At 52.7% G+C, this 14,081-nt stretch overlaps 2 protein-coding genes across 2 annotated transcripts; one reads left to right on the top strand and one right to left on the bottom strand.

Annotated features, from left to right (window-relative positions):
• Nucleotides 1–17: 17 nt before the first annotated feature.
• On the bottom strand, nt 18–941 carry LOC135577786 (olfactory receptor 14J1-like). Its single transcript, XM_065047908.1, has one exon. The coding sequence runs from the start codon at nt 939–941 to the stop codon at nt 18–20; it is 924 nt and encodes a 307-aa protein (XP_064903980.1).
• An 11,562-nt stretch (nt 942–12,503) lies between these two features.
• LOC135577814 (olfactory receptor 14J1-like) lies at nt 12,504–13,339 on the top strand (the record flags this gene model as incomplete). Its single annotated transcript, XM_065047935.1, has 1 exon — nt 12,504–13,339. A coding segment is annotated over one exon (561 nt), but the record flags the coding sequence as incomplete, so codon positions are not given.
• Between the last annotated feature and the right edge of the window lie 742 nt (nt 13,340–14,081).

Below are 14,081 nucleotides of genomic sequence, written 5' to 3'. Positions count from 1 at the left end.
GAACACTTTATTATTTTTCAAATGCATCCCTCCATTAGTTTCCTCAGGGCATCCTTGAGTTCCCTGTTCCTCATGCTGTAGATGAGGGGGTTCAATGCTGGAGGTATCAGCGAGTATAGAACAGACACCAGCAGGTCCAAGGATGGGGAAGAGATGGAGGGGGGCTTCAGGTAGGCAAAAAAGGAGGTGCTGGCAAACAGAGAGATGTCAGCCAGGTGAGGGAGGCAGGTGGAAAAGGCTTTGTGCCGTCCCTGCTCAGAGGGGATCCTCAGCACGGCCCTCAAGATCTGCACATAGGACACCACGATGAAAATGCAGCACATAAAAACCAAACAGGCACTAACCACAATAAGCCCAAGTTCCCTGAGGTAGGAGTGTGAGCAGGAGAGCTTGAGGATCTGGGGGATTTCACAGAAGAACTGGCCCAGGGCATTGCCCTTGCACAGGGGCAGTGAAAATGTATTGGCCGTGTGCAGCAGAGCACTGAGAAACCCAGTGGCCCAGGCAGCTGCTGCCATGTGGACACAAGCTCTGCTGCCCAGGAGGGTCCCGTAGTGCAGGGGTTTGCAGATGGCAACATAGCGGTCGTAGGACATGATGGTGAGCATAGAATACTCTGCTACTATCAAGAAGGAAAACGAAAAGAGCTGTGTAACACATCCTGAGTATGAGATGGCCCTGGTGTCCCAGAAGGAATTGGCCATGGATTTGGGCACAGTGGTGGAGATGGAGCCCAGGTCAATGAGGGCGAGGTTGAGCAGGAAGAAGTACATGGGGGTGTGGAGGTGCTGGTCCCAGGCTATGGTGGTGATGATGAGGCCGTTGCCCAGGAGGGCAGCCAGGTAGATGCCCAGGAAGAGCCAGAAGTGCAAGAGCTGCAGCTCCCGTGTGTCTGTGAACGGCAGGAGGAGGAACTGGGTGATGGAGCTGCTGTTGGACATTGGCTGCCTGTGGGCATGACGACCTGTCATAGGAGGAAAGACAGTGACAGTTAGAGGAGACTTCTCTGAGGAAAACAAACATGCTGTTTCTCATGGAAAACCCCCTCCCCGATGGAGGGATGTTTCAGCTCATTCTCTCTTTCTACCATGGGATTAAAAACTGTTCATCACAGTTCAAAATGCAGCTTGGGCATCTGGTTTCCATGAACATACCCCTGGGGCAAGACCCACTGAGTTGATGTCAGAACAAGGAGTGACCCACACTCCTACCCCAACCTCAGAGAGCAAGAGCACCAGGGACAGGTGGAGAAACAGGGAAGGACACTGCAGTGCTACCAGAAAATAAAGCAAGGACAGAAAGGCAGACGGGCATGCTGTGGAACCTTCTCCTGACCCGGCTGTGCTGCTGCCACTCACATAATGACACTGTAGAGCAAGCACTTTTAGCACCTTATTTGTGTACCACGTTCCAGGAACCCTTCACCTGGAGGTCCAGCTGCTGAGGTGGAGACTCGTGACCTGGACCCCATGGCTTTGGGGCAGAGGGTCTGCTGGGGAGGAGAGGAGACCAGGGGTTGCACTTCGAAATGTGTCTGCAACCGAGAGCATATGAGAGAGGTTCCTAAATCCCATCCCCAGCATTTCTGGTAGCAGTTAACTCTCCCTGCCCATGTCTGTGCTGCCTGCAGCTGTGTCTCTGTCCCTGGTCTGCTCCCTGTCAGTGTCACAGACCCCGTCCCACCCGCTGTGTGCTCAGCTCTGTCCTGCTCACACCTCCTGACACTGCCCAGGGGCAGCTCTGTGTGTGCAGGGGCTCAGGAGCAGCTCAGACCAGTCCTAACGAGAACTGGGGTCTCAGTGTCTGCTCCAAAGAGAGAAATAAATCCCCATCTCCCACTGCACACCCAGACGAGCAAGAGTGGAAAACTGAAAGCACAGACTCCTTCCCTTGCAGCTGTTTCTCTCTCGATGTTGTTGTTCTGAAGGACCCTCTGCCATGTCTGTGGGGGGATCTGGAGCTCTGAGCAGCCCTGACCCACACAGCCCCCTTCAACCCCACAAGCTCCCTGCCTGCCCTGCCCGGGGTCGCTCCTTCCCCCCACAGCTGCTGCCATGGGATCTCCCGGGCAGGCTGAGCGCTGACCCTGGCAGGCGGCAGAGTCCCTGCCCGGCACAGCCCTGGGGTGCAGGGACCCTGCTCTGCAGGACAGCCCTGGGCACCCCTGGGTGCTCACCCGGCTTCACAGCTGTTCAACATGGCCTGACAAGAGCCCCGTCCTTACAGATCCCACAAGCTGTGCCTGTGCCAGTTTCAGGAGATGCCTCCAGGAGCTACAGCTGCACTGCCCTGCACCCAGGGACTTACCATGGCAAGGGCTGCAAAGGTTTCTCCTCCAGTGAGCTCTCAGTCATCCTCCCAGTCCTGACCACCTTTAATCTCTCTCTGCCTTGCTCGTCTCCTGAGATCCCCAGGCAGAGCCCTCAGCCCTGCTGCGTGTGCAGAGGAGCTGCTCCTGGGCAGAGCTGTCTCTCTGCAGCGCTGCCGCTGCCATGAGCTCCCTGTGTCCCAGGAGCCCAGCCCAGCTCAGCAGCACAGGAGCAGCCCATGATGTCCCTTTCTCTGTCCCCTCTGGGCTCCTCCAGGTGTTTCTGGGGCTCCAATGGCACAGCTTCAAAGTTGAAGTAATCAGTGATGTTGATTCTCTCTCCTCTGAAAAGACACTTCTTTCCAGCATTGTTTTTTTCATTTTAAAAAATAAATCGGTAAATCATATTTTCTTGTCCCATCATTAGACAGGACACCAGAAATATTACAGCAAAATATCTAATTTCTCCAAGCTAGGGGAGGAATATCTTCAGTTGAATGAACTTAGGCATTTTGTTCTGGTTTTACACTCCTAGTCCTAGAGAGACATTCATCAGTCTTTGGCCATGTCATGTCTGTGCTCTGATTCAAAGCCTTTGCACACATGGGCTCTTGGACACTCGGTACCAGGTTTCTTGTGGCAGGTCAGAGCTGGGCTGGTGCCACAGCTGGGTTGGCTCAGCCCAGATGTGAGGCAATGTCCTCAGCCAGGGACCTGACTGGGGGAGCTGGAGCTGTCAGTGCTGCAGACAGAGCTGTGACACGGATGGAATGAACTGCCAGGCAGGGTGGCAGGAGTGAGTTCATCTGGTCTGCCAGGACAGCAGCCTCCAAGCACAGCAACAGTCCAGATCAGAACTCAGTCTAGACCTGTAAGGCAATTGAAGGGCCCCATAATGAGCTGTTCCTACTGCAGGAACAGTTAAAGGAAAAACAAAGACACTGTGTGGACACTAATGAATATAATAAGAGGTGAGAATCCCTGTGTCCTCTCGTTCTCCCTCTTCACCAGCAAGGTCTCTGAGATCTCTGTGGCTGGAGTCAGAACAACCAGCAGTGCATGGGGATCAAGGCAGGGGTCACTGGACCTAACACAATCCTTTCCAGTCTATGGGACAGCAGGGGCAGCATCCCAGGAGCTGGGACAGCAGGACGATGTCACAGTGAAGCCACTCTCCACCATCTTGGAAAGCTCATGGAGACTGGGGGGACTCCCTGACCACTGGCAGCTCTCACACAGTGTGTGCACTTTTCAAAATGGCCAATGGGTGAGCAGGGGAACTAAGGGCTGTGCCCCAGAGCATGTCCACTGGGACCCCATTTCTGGGTGTCTGGAAGAAAAGGTGATGGGGTTTACCCAGGACAGGTTGTGCCTGTCCATCCTCTTTGCTTTCTCTGAGGAAAGGACAGGGTTGTGGATGGGGAGAGAACATTGGTGGTCTGTTACCTGGAAGTCAGCAAGACATTCAGTGTCATCCCCTGCAATATTCTTGTGTCCAAGGTAGGATATTATGGTCTGTGTTAGTGTGCAAGTAGATGAGTAAAACCAATCTGGATGGTTGGGCTTGGCAAGGTGCTGTAGAAAGGGAGAAACTTTCCAGTCCTGAGGACAGTCCAGCACTGGAAGCTGTTTCCCAGGAGTGCGCACCCACTCTGTCCCAGAAAGTGACCAAGACGTGTTTGGATAAAGCCCTGAGCAATCTGGTCTGACCCTGCTGTGAGCAGGAGGTTGGTCAAGACACCTCCCGAGGTCCCTTTGAGCCTGAAGGACACTGTCCTTCCTTCCCCTTCATGTTTTCAATTTAGGGACAGCTCTCAGGTTCTCCCTGACCAAAGGAATAATTTACATGTGCAGGGCTGCTTTACAAGTGCCCCTAAACAGTCCTGACCACAACTTTTGCATTCCTTTTCATTTGCCCCAATCCAGGGTCTTTTTTGCTCTCCTAATGCCCTTGCAGAAAGAACAACCCACCTTGTTAATGATTTTAGAGCATGTTTTTCAAGAGGTGTCAGCATCCATGTACAGAGTCTGCACATCAGCCAGGCAGCAAAGCCACCGTTACAGAAATGGAGATGAGACACTTGACCAGCTCCTTGCACCCAGATATCAGCGTGACATGTCTGCTGAGACTCCTGGGAACACCTGAACTGTAAGAGCAGAGCACGTGAGTCCTGGTTGGGTATCCTGGCTTGTCTCCTGACCCATGTGGTGCTTCAGGTTGTGAAGAGAATCAAAACCAGCCATTGCACTGGGGTAGTTCCATTTTACACGTGTCACACAGGGCAGATGAAGGGAGCTCAGAACTCCAGAATCTGCTGCACGGTTGGGACTGCAGAGACTGGAAATGCAGGTGACAGTGTGTGTCAGTGCACACACATAAAGATTCTGGCTTCCTTTGGGCCTTTGCACTGACCTGGGATCTGTTCCTTGGCCTTCTTTGTCTCAAAAAGAAACTATTCCCCTACACCACCTCCACTGCACACCAGGATAAAAAAAGGAGAAAAGTTATGAAAGAAGGTTGATTTTGGGGTAATTCTGTCCAAGAGTTGTAGTCTTTAAATGATTTTTAAAAAAAAGTGAGAGAAAAATCCTTGTTCTAAGAACTTCTTGCAAGACACAGCTACTGAGATATAGGAGATGTTTTGAAAAGTAAGAATGACTGTTAGGAATGAAATTAAAGAGGTTTAGTTCATCATCATAATCACCAGTGAGAAGAAGGAGTTCCCTGTTACTGTTATCCGTGACAGTATCTCTGTTCACAAACATCCTTCAGAGCATCTCCATTTTTCCTGGGCTCCAAAGCTCATCCTGCTCAGAGTTTGACAGGATTGCTGCAAACCCCTGTGACCCAAATCTCTACAACTGTCTCTGCTCAACAGCCTTTTACCCCAGGAAGGGGAAAACTGCCAATGCAGACACCAACCCAGTGCCCAACCTGCCTGGAGAGCCAGGACAGTTGTGCCACACAACAGCAGCCTCTGAGGGAACCTGGAGGTGATGGAATTGAAATGGTTTCAACCCAAATCATAGCATCATAGAATCATTTAGGCTGGAAAAGACCCTTAAGAACATGGATTCCAACCATAAATCAAACACTGCCCAGTCCACCACTAAACCATGCCCCAAAGTGCCACATGTCCACGTCTTTTAAATACCTCCCGCAATGGAAGCTCCAATCCTGAGCTGGCAGGACACCACTGGCTGCAGTTGGACATAAGATACTGGTCATGGCTGTGAGTTCAGCCCTCGCTGGCAGAATGTCTCACACCCTCACTGAGGAGGGCAGGGGGCTGGGAGATGGGAGCACGTTTCAGTTTCCAGATCCCAGCACAGAGCCCAAACCATCCTGCCCTTGGACTCTGGATCCCATTTCCTGAGATGCAAAGCTGGTGGGGCTTCTGAGGATAATCATGTTAAAGGCATCAATAATCCTTCAAGTGTTTGTGTAATATGTCTAGGAATATCAGTCGTATATGCTTATATTCATAAAATAGTACTCTGCATCTGTGGTCGCCCCTCAGGCAATGACAATTAAATAGGTATTTGCACTATAAGGCTCCATACCTCATCCACAAGCACACATCTAAGTGGTTCAGATGAAGGGTGTCTGGCAAACGTCACCCTTTGTGTCCCCAGGTGATGGACACTGCTCATGTGCCTCTGCAGAGAGTGGCAGGAGCTGGATCCCCTTCTCGGGACAGACTCCTTCCAGGAGAGACACAGACACAGGGGGAACTCATCAGGGCTTTACGGCATTTCACTCGGCATCAGTTTTGACATATTGGGTGCTGTCCTGTGACTGCCCTTTCTGCACAAATGATCATACAAACACAACCATTTAGTAAGACATGGTCATAAAGGGGCTGTTATGGACAAGAAAGCTCATCATGAAATCTGGAGAGAGTGAGGAAGTTTATAATAAACACCAGGAAGAACCAAGAAGCTTAAGGCCTCTTCTGAAGAGCGGGAGGCCTGAGCAGCCGTGATTGGCCACTGTAGGTGTGGGAGAGGGTCAGGGCATGTCAGGGAGAAGCAATGGGATGGCTGATGGCTTCAGTGAACCCTTCCAGCCATGTCTGAGCCCAGAAATGGAAAGCAGTTGATGTCTGCAGGTGGAGGAGGAACAGGAGGAAGATTTTCCTGGGAATACGGAAGGAAGAAAGGCCTCTCTTGGGCTAATCATGTATGGCAGTGCCATTTGCATGCTGTGGGCATGGCTGTGCCTGGGAGATGGGGAACGGCTGCTGCTGGGGTGGCTGTGCTCAGTCATGGCCCATGAGCTGACCCTGCTCTGCTCCTCTCTTACACTGCCCACACTTGGATGGTCCTCAGGAATCATCCTGAGCCTGGTGGATCCATGAACCTCCTGCAGTGATGGGTATGGATCCAAACAGAGGATTCAAGCAAGTGTGGGACTGGGACATTGAGGTGACTGGTGACCATTGCCAGGTGTATGAAAGAAGCTGGATGAGTTGTGCTTTGCTCACAGGCATTTCCAACTCCACAGAAAACCAGAGCCTTGCAGTTAAAGCAACAGCACTTGACATAAAACCCACCCCCAAAACACAAAACACTCATACTGACCACAGGAAAAGCCTTGAAAAACATTGGAGAATAATCTACCAGGTCCCAGGGGTCAGGGCTCAGCCATCTGGTGATGAACAGGCATCAAGGGCTGACATGGCACCAGAGCCACCTCCACATGGCCCTCACCACCTGGAACCAGTGTCTCCAAGTCTTTCCTTCAGCAGCCTCCAGGGACAGGGACCTGGACTGGTTGTTTCCTTCACAGCTGTGTCAGTGATGGCCCTTCATGGGGTCCAAACACCCTCAGAATCTTGGGGTTTGCTTCTGCCTTTCACTTCATTGGAGGTTTGTTCAGTTTCAGTAGCTGCAGTTCAGGATCATGGCAGCAGAGGGCTCACTAACATCGAAAATGCTCTTAACTGCCAAGGTTCTGTGCTTCGTTTTCCTAAGTCTTCAAGTCTGGTGTGGATGATTAGAGAAATTTCAGGAATAGCCAAACAGAGAGCATTTGCATGATAAATAGCAATAAAGCCAAATTTCTTCTATTTCCATCCCTGCTTGCCCTTCCCTCCCTTTCCAGAACAGGTGGTATCAGCAGCCTCCAGTCCATATTAATGTGTTGCAACTCATGATAAAGACTGAATATGTCAGAAAAGTGTGTAACTAAATCACCATATGAGTGAGGAGACAAACCAGGACACCTCAAGAGGAGTCACACTCCTCTGGACCAAGAGGTGGGTGTTCCTGGCAATCTCAGGTGCTGTGCACAGCGATACTTGTGTTCAGGAGCTGGTCAAGTGACCCATCTCCTGTTCTGTAACGGTGTCTGAGTTTGCTCAGGTCACCCCTGACTTGAGCCCCATCCACTGCTGGGTGTTCTCCAGACTCCTGCCTTCAGGAACAAAGGCCCAGGAGACCTTGCTGGTGAAGATGGAGGCAAAGAAGCCATGAAGAACCTCAGTCCTGTGTGATTCTACTCTTACGAAGTTCATCAGCAGGCCCACGTTCACCCTGTCTATTCTCTTACTGCAAGTGAAGCTCTGTCAGCTCATCTTGCTGCCCTTTAGGTACAGGTATCAAGTCCAGGGCAGCTTTGTCATCATCCCCACATCCATGGACAAGGTTTCTAAATTCCTCCTTTGCAGCTTCCCCTGCTCCCACCTCCTGTGTGCTGCCTTTTGCCCTGGAGCTCCATCAGTGCAGAGGAGCAGCCTCACAAGATAAATGCTTCTGTTCAGGGGTACTTGGAGAGATCATTTTTGTGCTTGGAGCAGGATGTCCTGTAAGGATTATCAGATTTCCTGAGCTCCTTCACCCTGCAGATCTACTTCCATGGCACCATGTTACCCACCATCCCCCAGTTTGACAAAGTCTTCTCCTCTGGATTCTACCAGCCTGTGCTCTGCTGCTGGCCTTCCTCCCTCCCCTCTGGTGCCTGGGACCCCACTGTGTCCTGCTCATGACAGCCAAGGTGGACACTGATGTTCACATCCCTCACCAGCTATTCCTTGTTTCCCAGTTCCAGATCCAGTTGAGCATCACTCTCATTGGCCCACAATGCAGACACATTAAGCAGTTGGCCCAAGATCCTTTGGACTGTTGGCACTTGCCACTTTGCCAGGCCAGTTAATGTCAGAGCAATTACAGTTCCCCATAGGAACCTGCTCATTGACTGGTGACTTCCTCCTTGAGTTGCTGACATAAGATCTTGTCCATTTCTTCTACATAATCATGTAGTTTGTAACACCCAACACATTGTCACTCTCTATTGGGTTTACATGACAAACTCTTGGGACTGGGGGTGAGTGTGGGTGTGCTACAGTTGTCACCTCTCTGGGAAAACAACAGGAGTTTGACCAATGTCAGAAAGAGCCGATTTCAGCTGCTCCAAGATGGACCCACTCCTTGCCAAATCTGAGCCACTCAGTGATGCTGGCAGCACCTCTAGGATAATTTATATGAGAAAGGGTAAAAAATGCTGCACAACAGCAGGTGGGAGAGAGGAGGGAGGAGATGGGAGAGAAAAGCACTGCAGACACCAAGGTCATATCCCACAGGACCCAAGCAGGTCCCTCAGCAGGCCAAAGCTTGCTCTCCTGAAATCCTGCTCTTGGCCTTGTTCTCATCTCCCAGGAGCCTCAGCTCCACTTTCCATCCCTGACTGTGCCATCCTGACCAACTCTTTCTGGTTTGTAAGTGTGAAGTCCCACAGGGCACCTCAGCCCACTGACTCCTCAGTCACCCATGTCAGGAAATGTTGTCAATGGGCTCCAAACCCTCCTGGATGGCTGGTTCCTTGCAGATATTGGGATATCTCAGATTTGCCACGAGGACACAGCCTGGAAGCATGAGGCTTCTTTCATTTGTCTGAAGGAGGCCTCATCTCATTCCTCTTCATGACCAGTGAGACAGTGAGTCAGTGACCAGTTCTGTATCGGGGCAGGAGAACAACCCCATCCATCAGGACAGAGCAGGACCTGACACGCTGAGCAGTGACCCTGAGGAGAAGGGCCTGGGCACTACAAGGTCCCCACACCAGCCCGTGGTGCACGCTCACCATGAACAAGGCAGCTGCACACGGGGCTGCATGAGGAGGAGCGTGGGGACCCAGACACCTGCAGTTCTCATCCCATTCGGTTCAGCACTGGTGTGACCCACACACACGGGTGTGTGCCAGTGCACGGCTTCCCAGTTTGGAGCAGCAGCGAGGAACTGGAGAGTGCAGGGCTGTGCCAAGGCAGGTTCAGCACCTTGTGCACATGGTGTGGGGTGCTGAGGGACCTGGGCTGCTTTGGCCCAGCAGCGCTGGGGAGGCTGCAGCAGTGCAGGAGTAGCCTGAGAGTGCTTGAAGGGCGGTTTCAGAGATGGAGGATGTTTCTCCACAGTGGGAAAGAGCATAAGAAAGAAATAATGGCCAAAGTGCAGCTGGGGAGGTCCAGGCTGGACATGAGCAGAAAGGAATGTGATGGAAGGGCAGTGCTGTGGGGGAGCAGGTCAGCAGAGGGAGTCTGCATCAGCCCAAGGCTTTGTGCTTCAAGGACCAGCTGGGGAGGATGGAGAGATCTCAGTAAAGGAAGGAAGATGCTCAGACAAGAGCAAGGTGGGGCAGCAGCGGGGATGTCTCCAGCCTGCAGGGACAGAGGTGCAGGGGATGCCACAGCACAGGACAGGCTGTCGTGGGGATGACCAAGGGATGGAAAGAGGCTGAAAGCCCCACCAGACATGAGCTCCTTCTCCCCTTGGCTGTGGCTGTTGTCTGCACCTCTGATGCCTGTGAGGAGACACCTTGTCCTTGCAGCACAGGGGCCTCATGGCCTCCTTGTCCCCAGCCAGGAACCTGGGAGGTGTGGGACCATAGTCCTGCCCTTGGCCTTGCACAGCCCCACATCACACTGTCCCAGGAAGGGCCCTGGGCAACGTGGAAGGGACAGGATCTGACTCCCCAGGGTTGGGGGTCAGGGCTTAGTTCTTTGGTTAGTGAAACACATCCAGGTTTACGCAGCATCAGAGAGACCTTTACTTTGCTTTTCCTGACCTGTCATAATTGCCTCCAGTTACTTCTCTAACCAGATCCTGGGAACAGTTTCTCAGTTGTGTCCCTCAGTGTGACCAATTAACATTACAAGAAACTTTGGAGTTTACATCTGACTTTGACTTCTTGAGAAGTTTCTTCAGCTTCCCCTCAGGGTCTGAGGTTCATGGACTCAGCACCAAACCCACCAGAGGGGTCATTAAAGTGCCTGGGGCTGCTCCTGAGCTGCTGAGCTGGGCTGTTCTCCTGGGAAAGGCAATGTAGGTGGTTGGTTGCTATGGACTCAATGAGACACAAATCTTCAGAATCCTGACACAGTAAGACTTTCGCTGTAGGACAAGGCAGCTGCATTTCCTGGAGGGATCTCCTAAAGCCGCCACAAGACACAGTTTGCAGGATCTCTAAGGTCTTTCTCACAGTATCTCTGTTGTAGAGAAGAACACACTCCAGACCAGCACATCCCTGCTGCACTGTCAGAGGGACAGGGCATGATGGCAGCTTCTGCTGAGGGTGATTGCAGGGGGAGCACCCAGGGGTGCCCAGGGCTGTCCTGCAGAGCAGGGTCCCTGCACCCCAGGGCTGTGCCGGGCAGGGACTCTGCCGCCTGCCAGGGTCAGCGCTCAGCCTGCCCGGGAGAGCCCATGGCAGCAGCTGTGGGGGGAAGGAGCGACCCCCGGCAGGGCAGGCAGGGAGCTTGTGGGGTTGAAGGGGGCTGTGTGGGTCAGGGCTGCTCAGAGCTCCAGATCCCCCCACAGACATGGCAGAGGGGCCTTCTGAACAACAACATCAACACAGGAACAGCTGCACGGGAAGGAGTCTGTGCTTTCAGTTTTCCACTCTTGCTCGTCTGGGTGTGCAGTGGGAGATGGAGATTTATTTCTGTCTTTGGAGCAGACACTGAGACCCCAGTTCTCAATAGGACTGGTCTAAGCTGCTCCTGAGCCCCTGCACACACAGAGCTGCCCCTGGGCAGTGCCAGGAGGTGTGAGCAGGACAGAGCTGAGCACACAGCGGGTGGGACGGGGTCTGTGACACTGACAGGGAGCAGACCAGGGACAGAGACACAGCTGCAGGCAGCACAGACATGGGCAGGGAGAGTTAACTGCTACCAGAAATGCTGGGGATGGGATTTAGGAACCTCTCTCATATGCTCTCGGTTGCAGACACATTTCCCAGTGCAACCCCTGGTCTCCTCTCCTCCCCAGCAGACCCTCTGCCCCAAAGCCATGGGGTCCAGGTCACGAGTCTCCACCTCGCAGCTGGACCTCCAGGTGAAGGGTTCCTGGAACGTGGTACTCAAAAAAGGTGCTAAAAGTACTTGCTCTCCAGTGTCACTATGTGAGTGGCAGCAGCACAGCCGGGTCAGGAGAAGGTTCTACAGCATGCCCGTCTGCCTTTCTGTCCTTGCTTTATTTTCTGGTAGCACTGCAGTGTCCTTCCCTGTTTCTCCACCTGTCCCTGGTGCTCTTGCTCTCTGGGGCTGGGGTGGGAGTGTGGGTCACTTCTTTTTCTGATACCAACTCAGGGGCTCTTGCCCCAGACTTGCGTCCATGGAAACCAGATGCCCAAGCTGCATTTTAAAATGTGATGAGCTGTTTTTCTCAGCTGGTAGAAAGAGAGAATGAGCTGAAACATCCTTCTATCAGGGAAAAGGTTTTCACTGAGAAACAGCATGTTTACTTTCCTCAGAGAAGTCCCTCTAACTTATCGCTGCCTTTTCCTCCTTGCACAGGTCCTCATGCCCTCAGGCAGCCAATGTCCAACAGCAGCTCTATCACCCAGTTCCTCCTCCTGCCGTTCACAGACACACGGGAGCTGCAGCTCTTGCACTTCTGGCTCTTCCTGGGCATCTACCTGGCTGCCCTCCTGGGCAACGGCCTCATCATCACCACCATAGCCTGGGACCAGCACCTCCACACCCCCATGTACTTCTTCCTGCTCAACCTCGCCCTCCTCGACCTGGGCTCCATCTCCACCATTGTCCCCAAGTCCATGGCCAACTCTCTGTGGGACACCAAGGTCATTTCCTATGGAGGGTGTGCTACACAACTCTTTCTGTTTGTCTTTTTAGCTTCAGCAGAGTTTTACCTTCTCACCATCATGTCCTATGACCGCTACGTTGCCATCTGCAAACCCCTGCACTACGGGACCCTCCTGGGCAGCAGAGCTTGTGTCCACATGGCAGCAGCTGCCTGGGCCACTGGGTTTCTCAATGCTCTGCTGCAAACAGCCAATACATTTTCACTGCCCCTGTGCAAGGGCAATGCCCTGGGCCAGTTCTTCTGTGAAATCCCCCACATCCTCAAGCTCTCCTGCTCACACTCCTACCTCAGGGAACTTGGGCTTCTCATGTTTAGTGCTTTTTTTTTTGAGGGATGTTTTGTGTTCATTGTGGTGTCCTATGTGCAGATCTTTAGGGCCGTGCTGAGGATCCCCTCTGAGCAGGGTCGGCACAAAGCCTTTTCCACCTGCCTCCCTCACCTGGCCGTGGTCTCTCTGTTCATCAGCACTGGCTTGTTTGCCTACCTGAAACCCTCATCCATTTCCTCCCCATCCCTGGACCTGGTGGTGTCTGTTCTGTACTCGGTGATGCCTCCAGCAGTGAACCCCCTCATCTACAGCATGAGGAACAGGGAACTCAAGGAGTCAATAAGGAAAGTGATGACTGTTCGATTTTCAAAAGCTGTAATGAAGTGACGTCCTGCTTCTGCATGTCAGTTGTAATATAACGCATTGCTACATTGCTAGTTCAACCTGAGTTCTGTAGCTTTTGTGTTTTGGGTTTTTGTTTTGTTTTGTTTTGTTTTTTCTCTTTGGTGTTTGTTTTTCTTGGTTGTATTAATGCTATCCATAGGCAAAATTATTTGTCTTCTTATGGCTGTGTCCATATTTACCTGTCTTTTGTGTCCCATAGTCTTTGTGTAAATAAGAACCCATACTCTCCATGTGTATAAAGTGAAATAAAGGACGCTGCACTGTCTTGTTTGCCCAGAATCCTCTCTCTGGGATCTCTGGGGCTGCAGGAGCCATGTCTGTGTGCTGAGGGGGAGTGAGCAGGAGCCACCCTGAGCTGGGTCTTCCTCCCACCCTGACCAACGTGAATCTGCGGACTCACCCCATGGCCCTGGGCACCACAGCCCACTTGCTCTGCAGAGCAGCACCACCAGGTTGGGGCTGTATGGAGCATGGGAGGGGGGGCAGGAACAGCTGGCCAGGTCAGCATAGCTCAGCTCTCTTGGGAAAGGGCTCTGTGGGGAGACGGGATGTTCCAGGAGAAGAGTGGGGCACTGTATGTGTGCAGGAAAGACATGGAACGAGAAACCCTTTGCTGCAGGTGGCAGCTTGGGGCAGGTGGCCCTGGCACTGTGGCAGCAGGACCTTCCTGAGGATCCCCTAGGCCAAATGTCTCATGCTGTCCTAGGGAGCCAGTCTGGACCTGGGTCTGGAGCTGCCTGTGCTGGAGACCCACTCAGCTTGCTGGCTGGATGAACATTCTCACTGTCCTTCATTCCCACTGGTCCCCACTGCTGTGGGACCAGTTCCAGTTCCAGTGTGGCTGCTCTGCGGGCTCGGCTGGGGAGAGGGCAGGGGGGTGGCACAATTCAGGAGGGGGTGGGAGGGCTGAACTGGCAAATGCCCCAGAGCAGAAAATACCAGTGAACGGCTGAAGTGTGTGAGTGTGCAGGGCTGGCACACAGCAGTGCCCTCTCCCAG

Source organism: Columba livia, unplaced genomic scaffold, assembly GCF_036013475.1.
Source record: "Columba livia isolate bColLiv1 breed racing homer unplaced genomic scaffold, bColLiv1.pat.W.v2 Scaffold_140, whole genome shotgun sequence".
Taxonomy (NCBI): domain Eukaryota; kingdom Metazoa; phylum Chordata; class Aves; order Columbiformes; family Columbidae; genus Columba; species Columba livia.
Note: the sequence above shows the minus strand (reverse complement) of the source record. Positions and strands in the feature narration are given on the sequence as shown.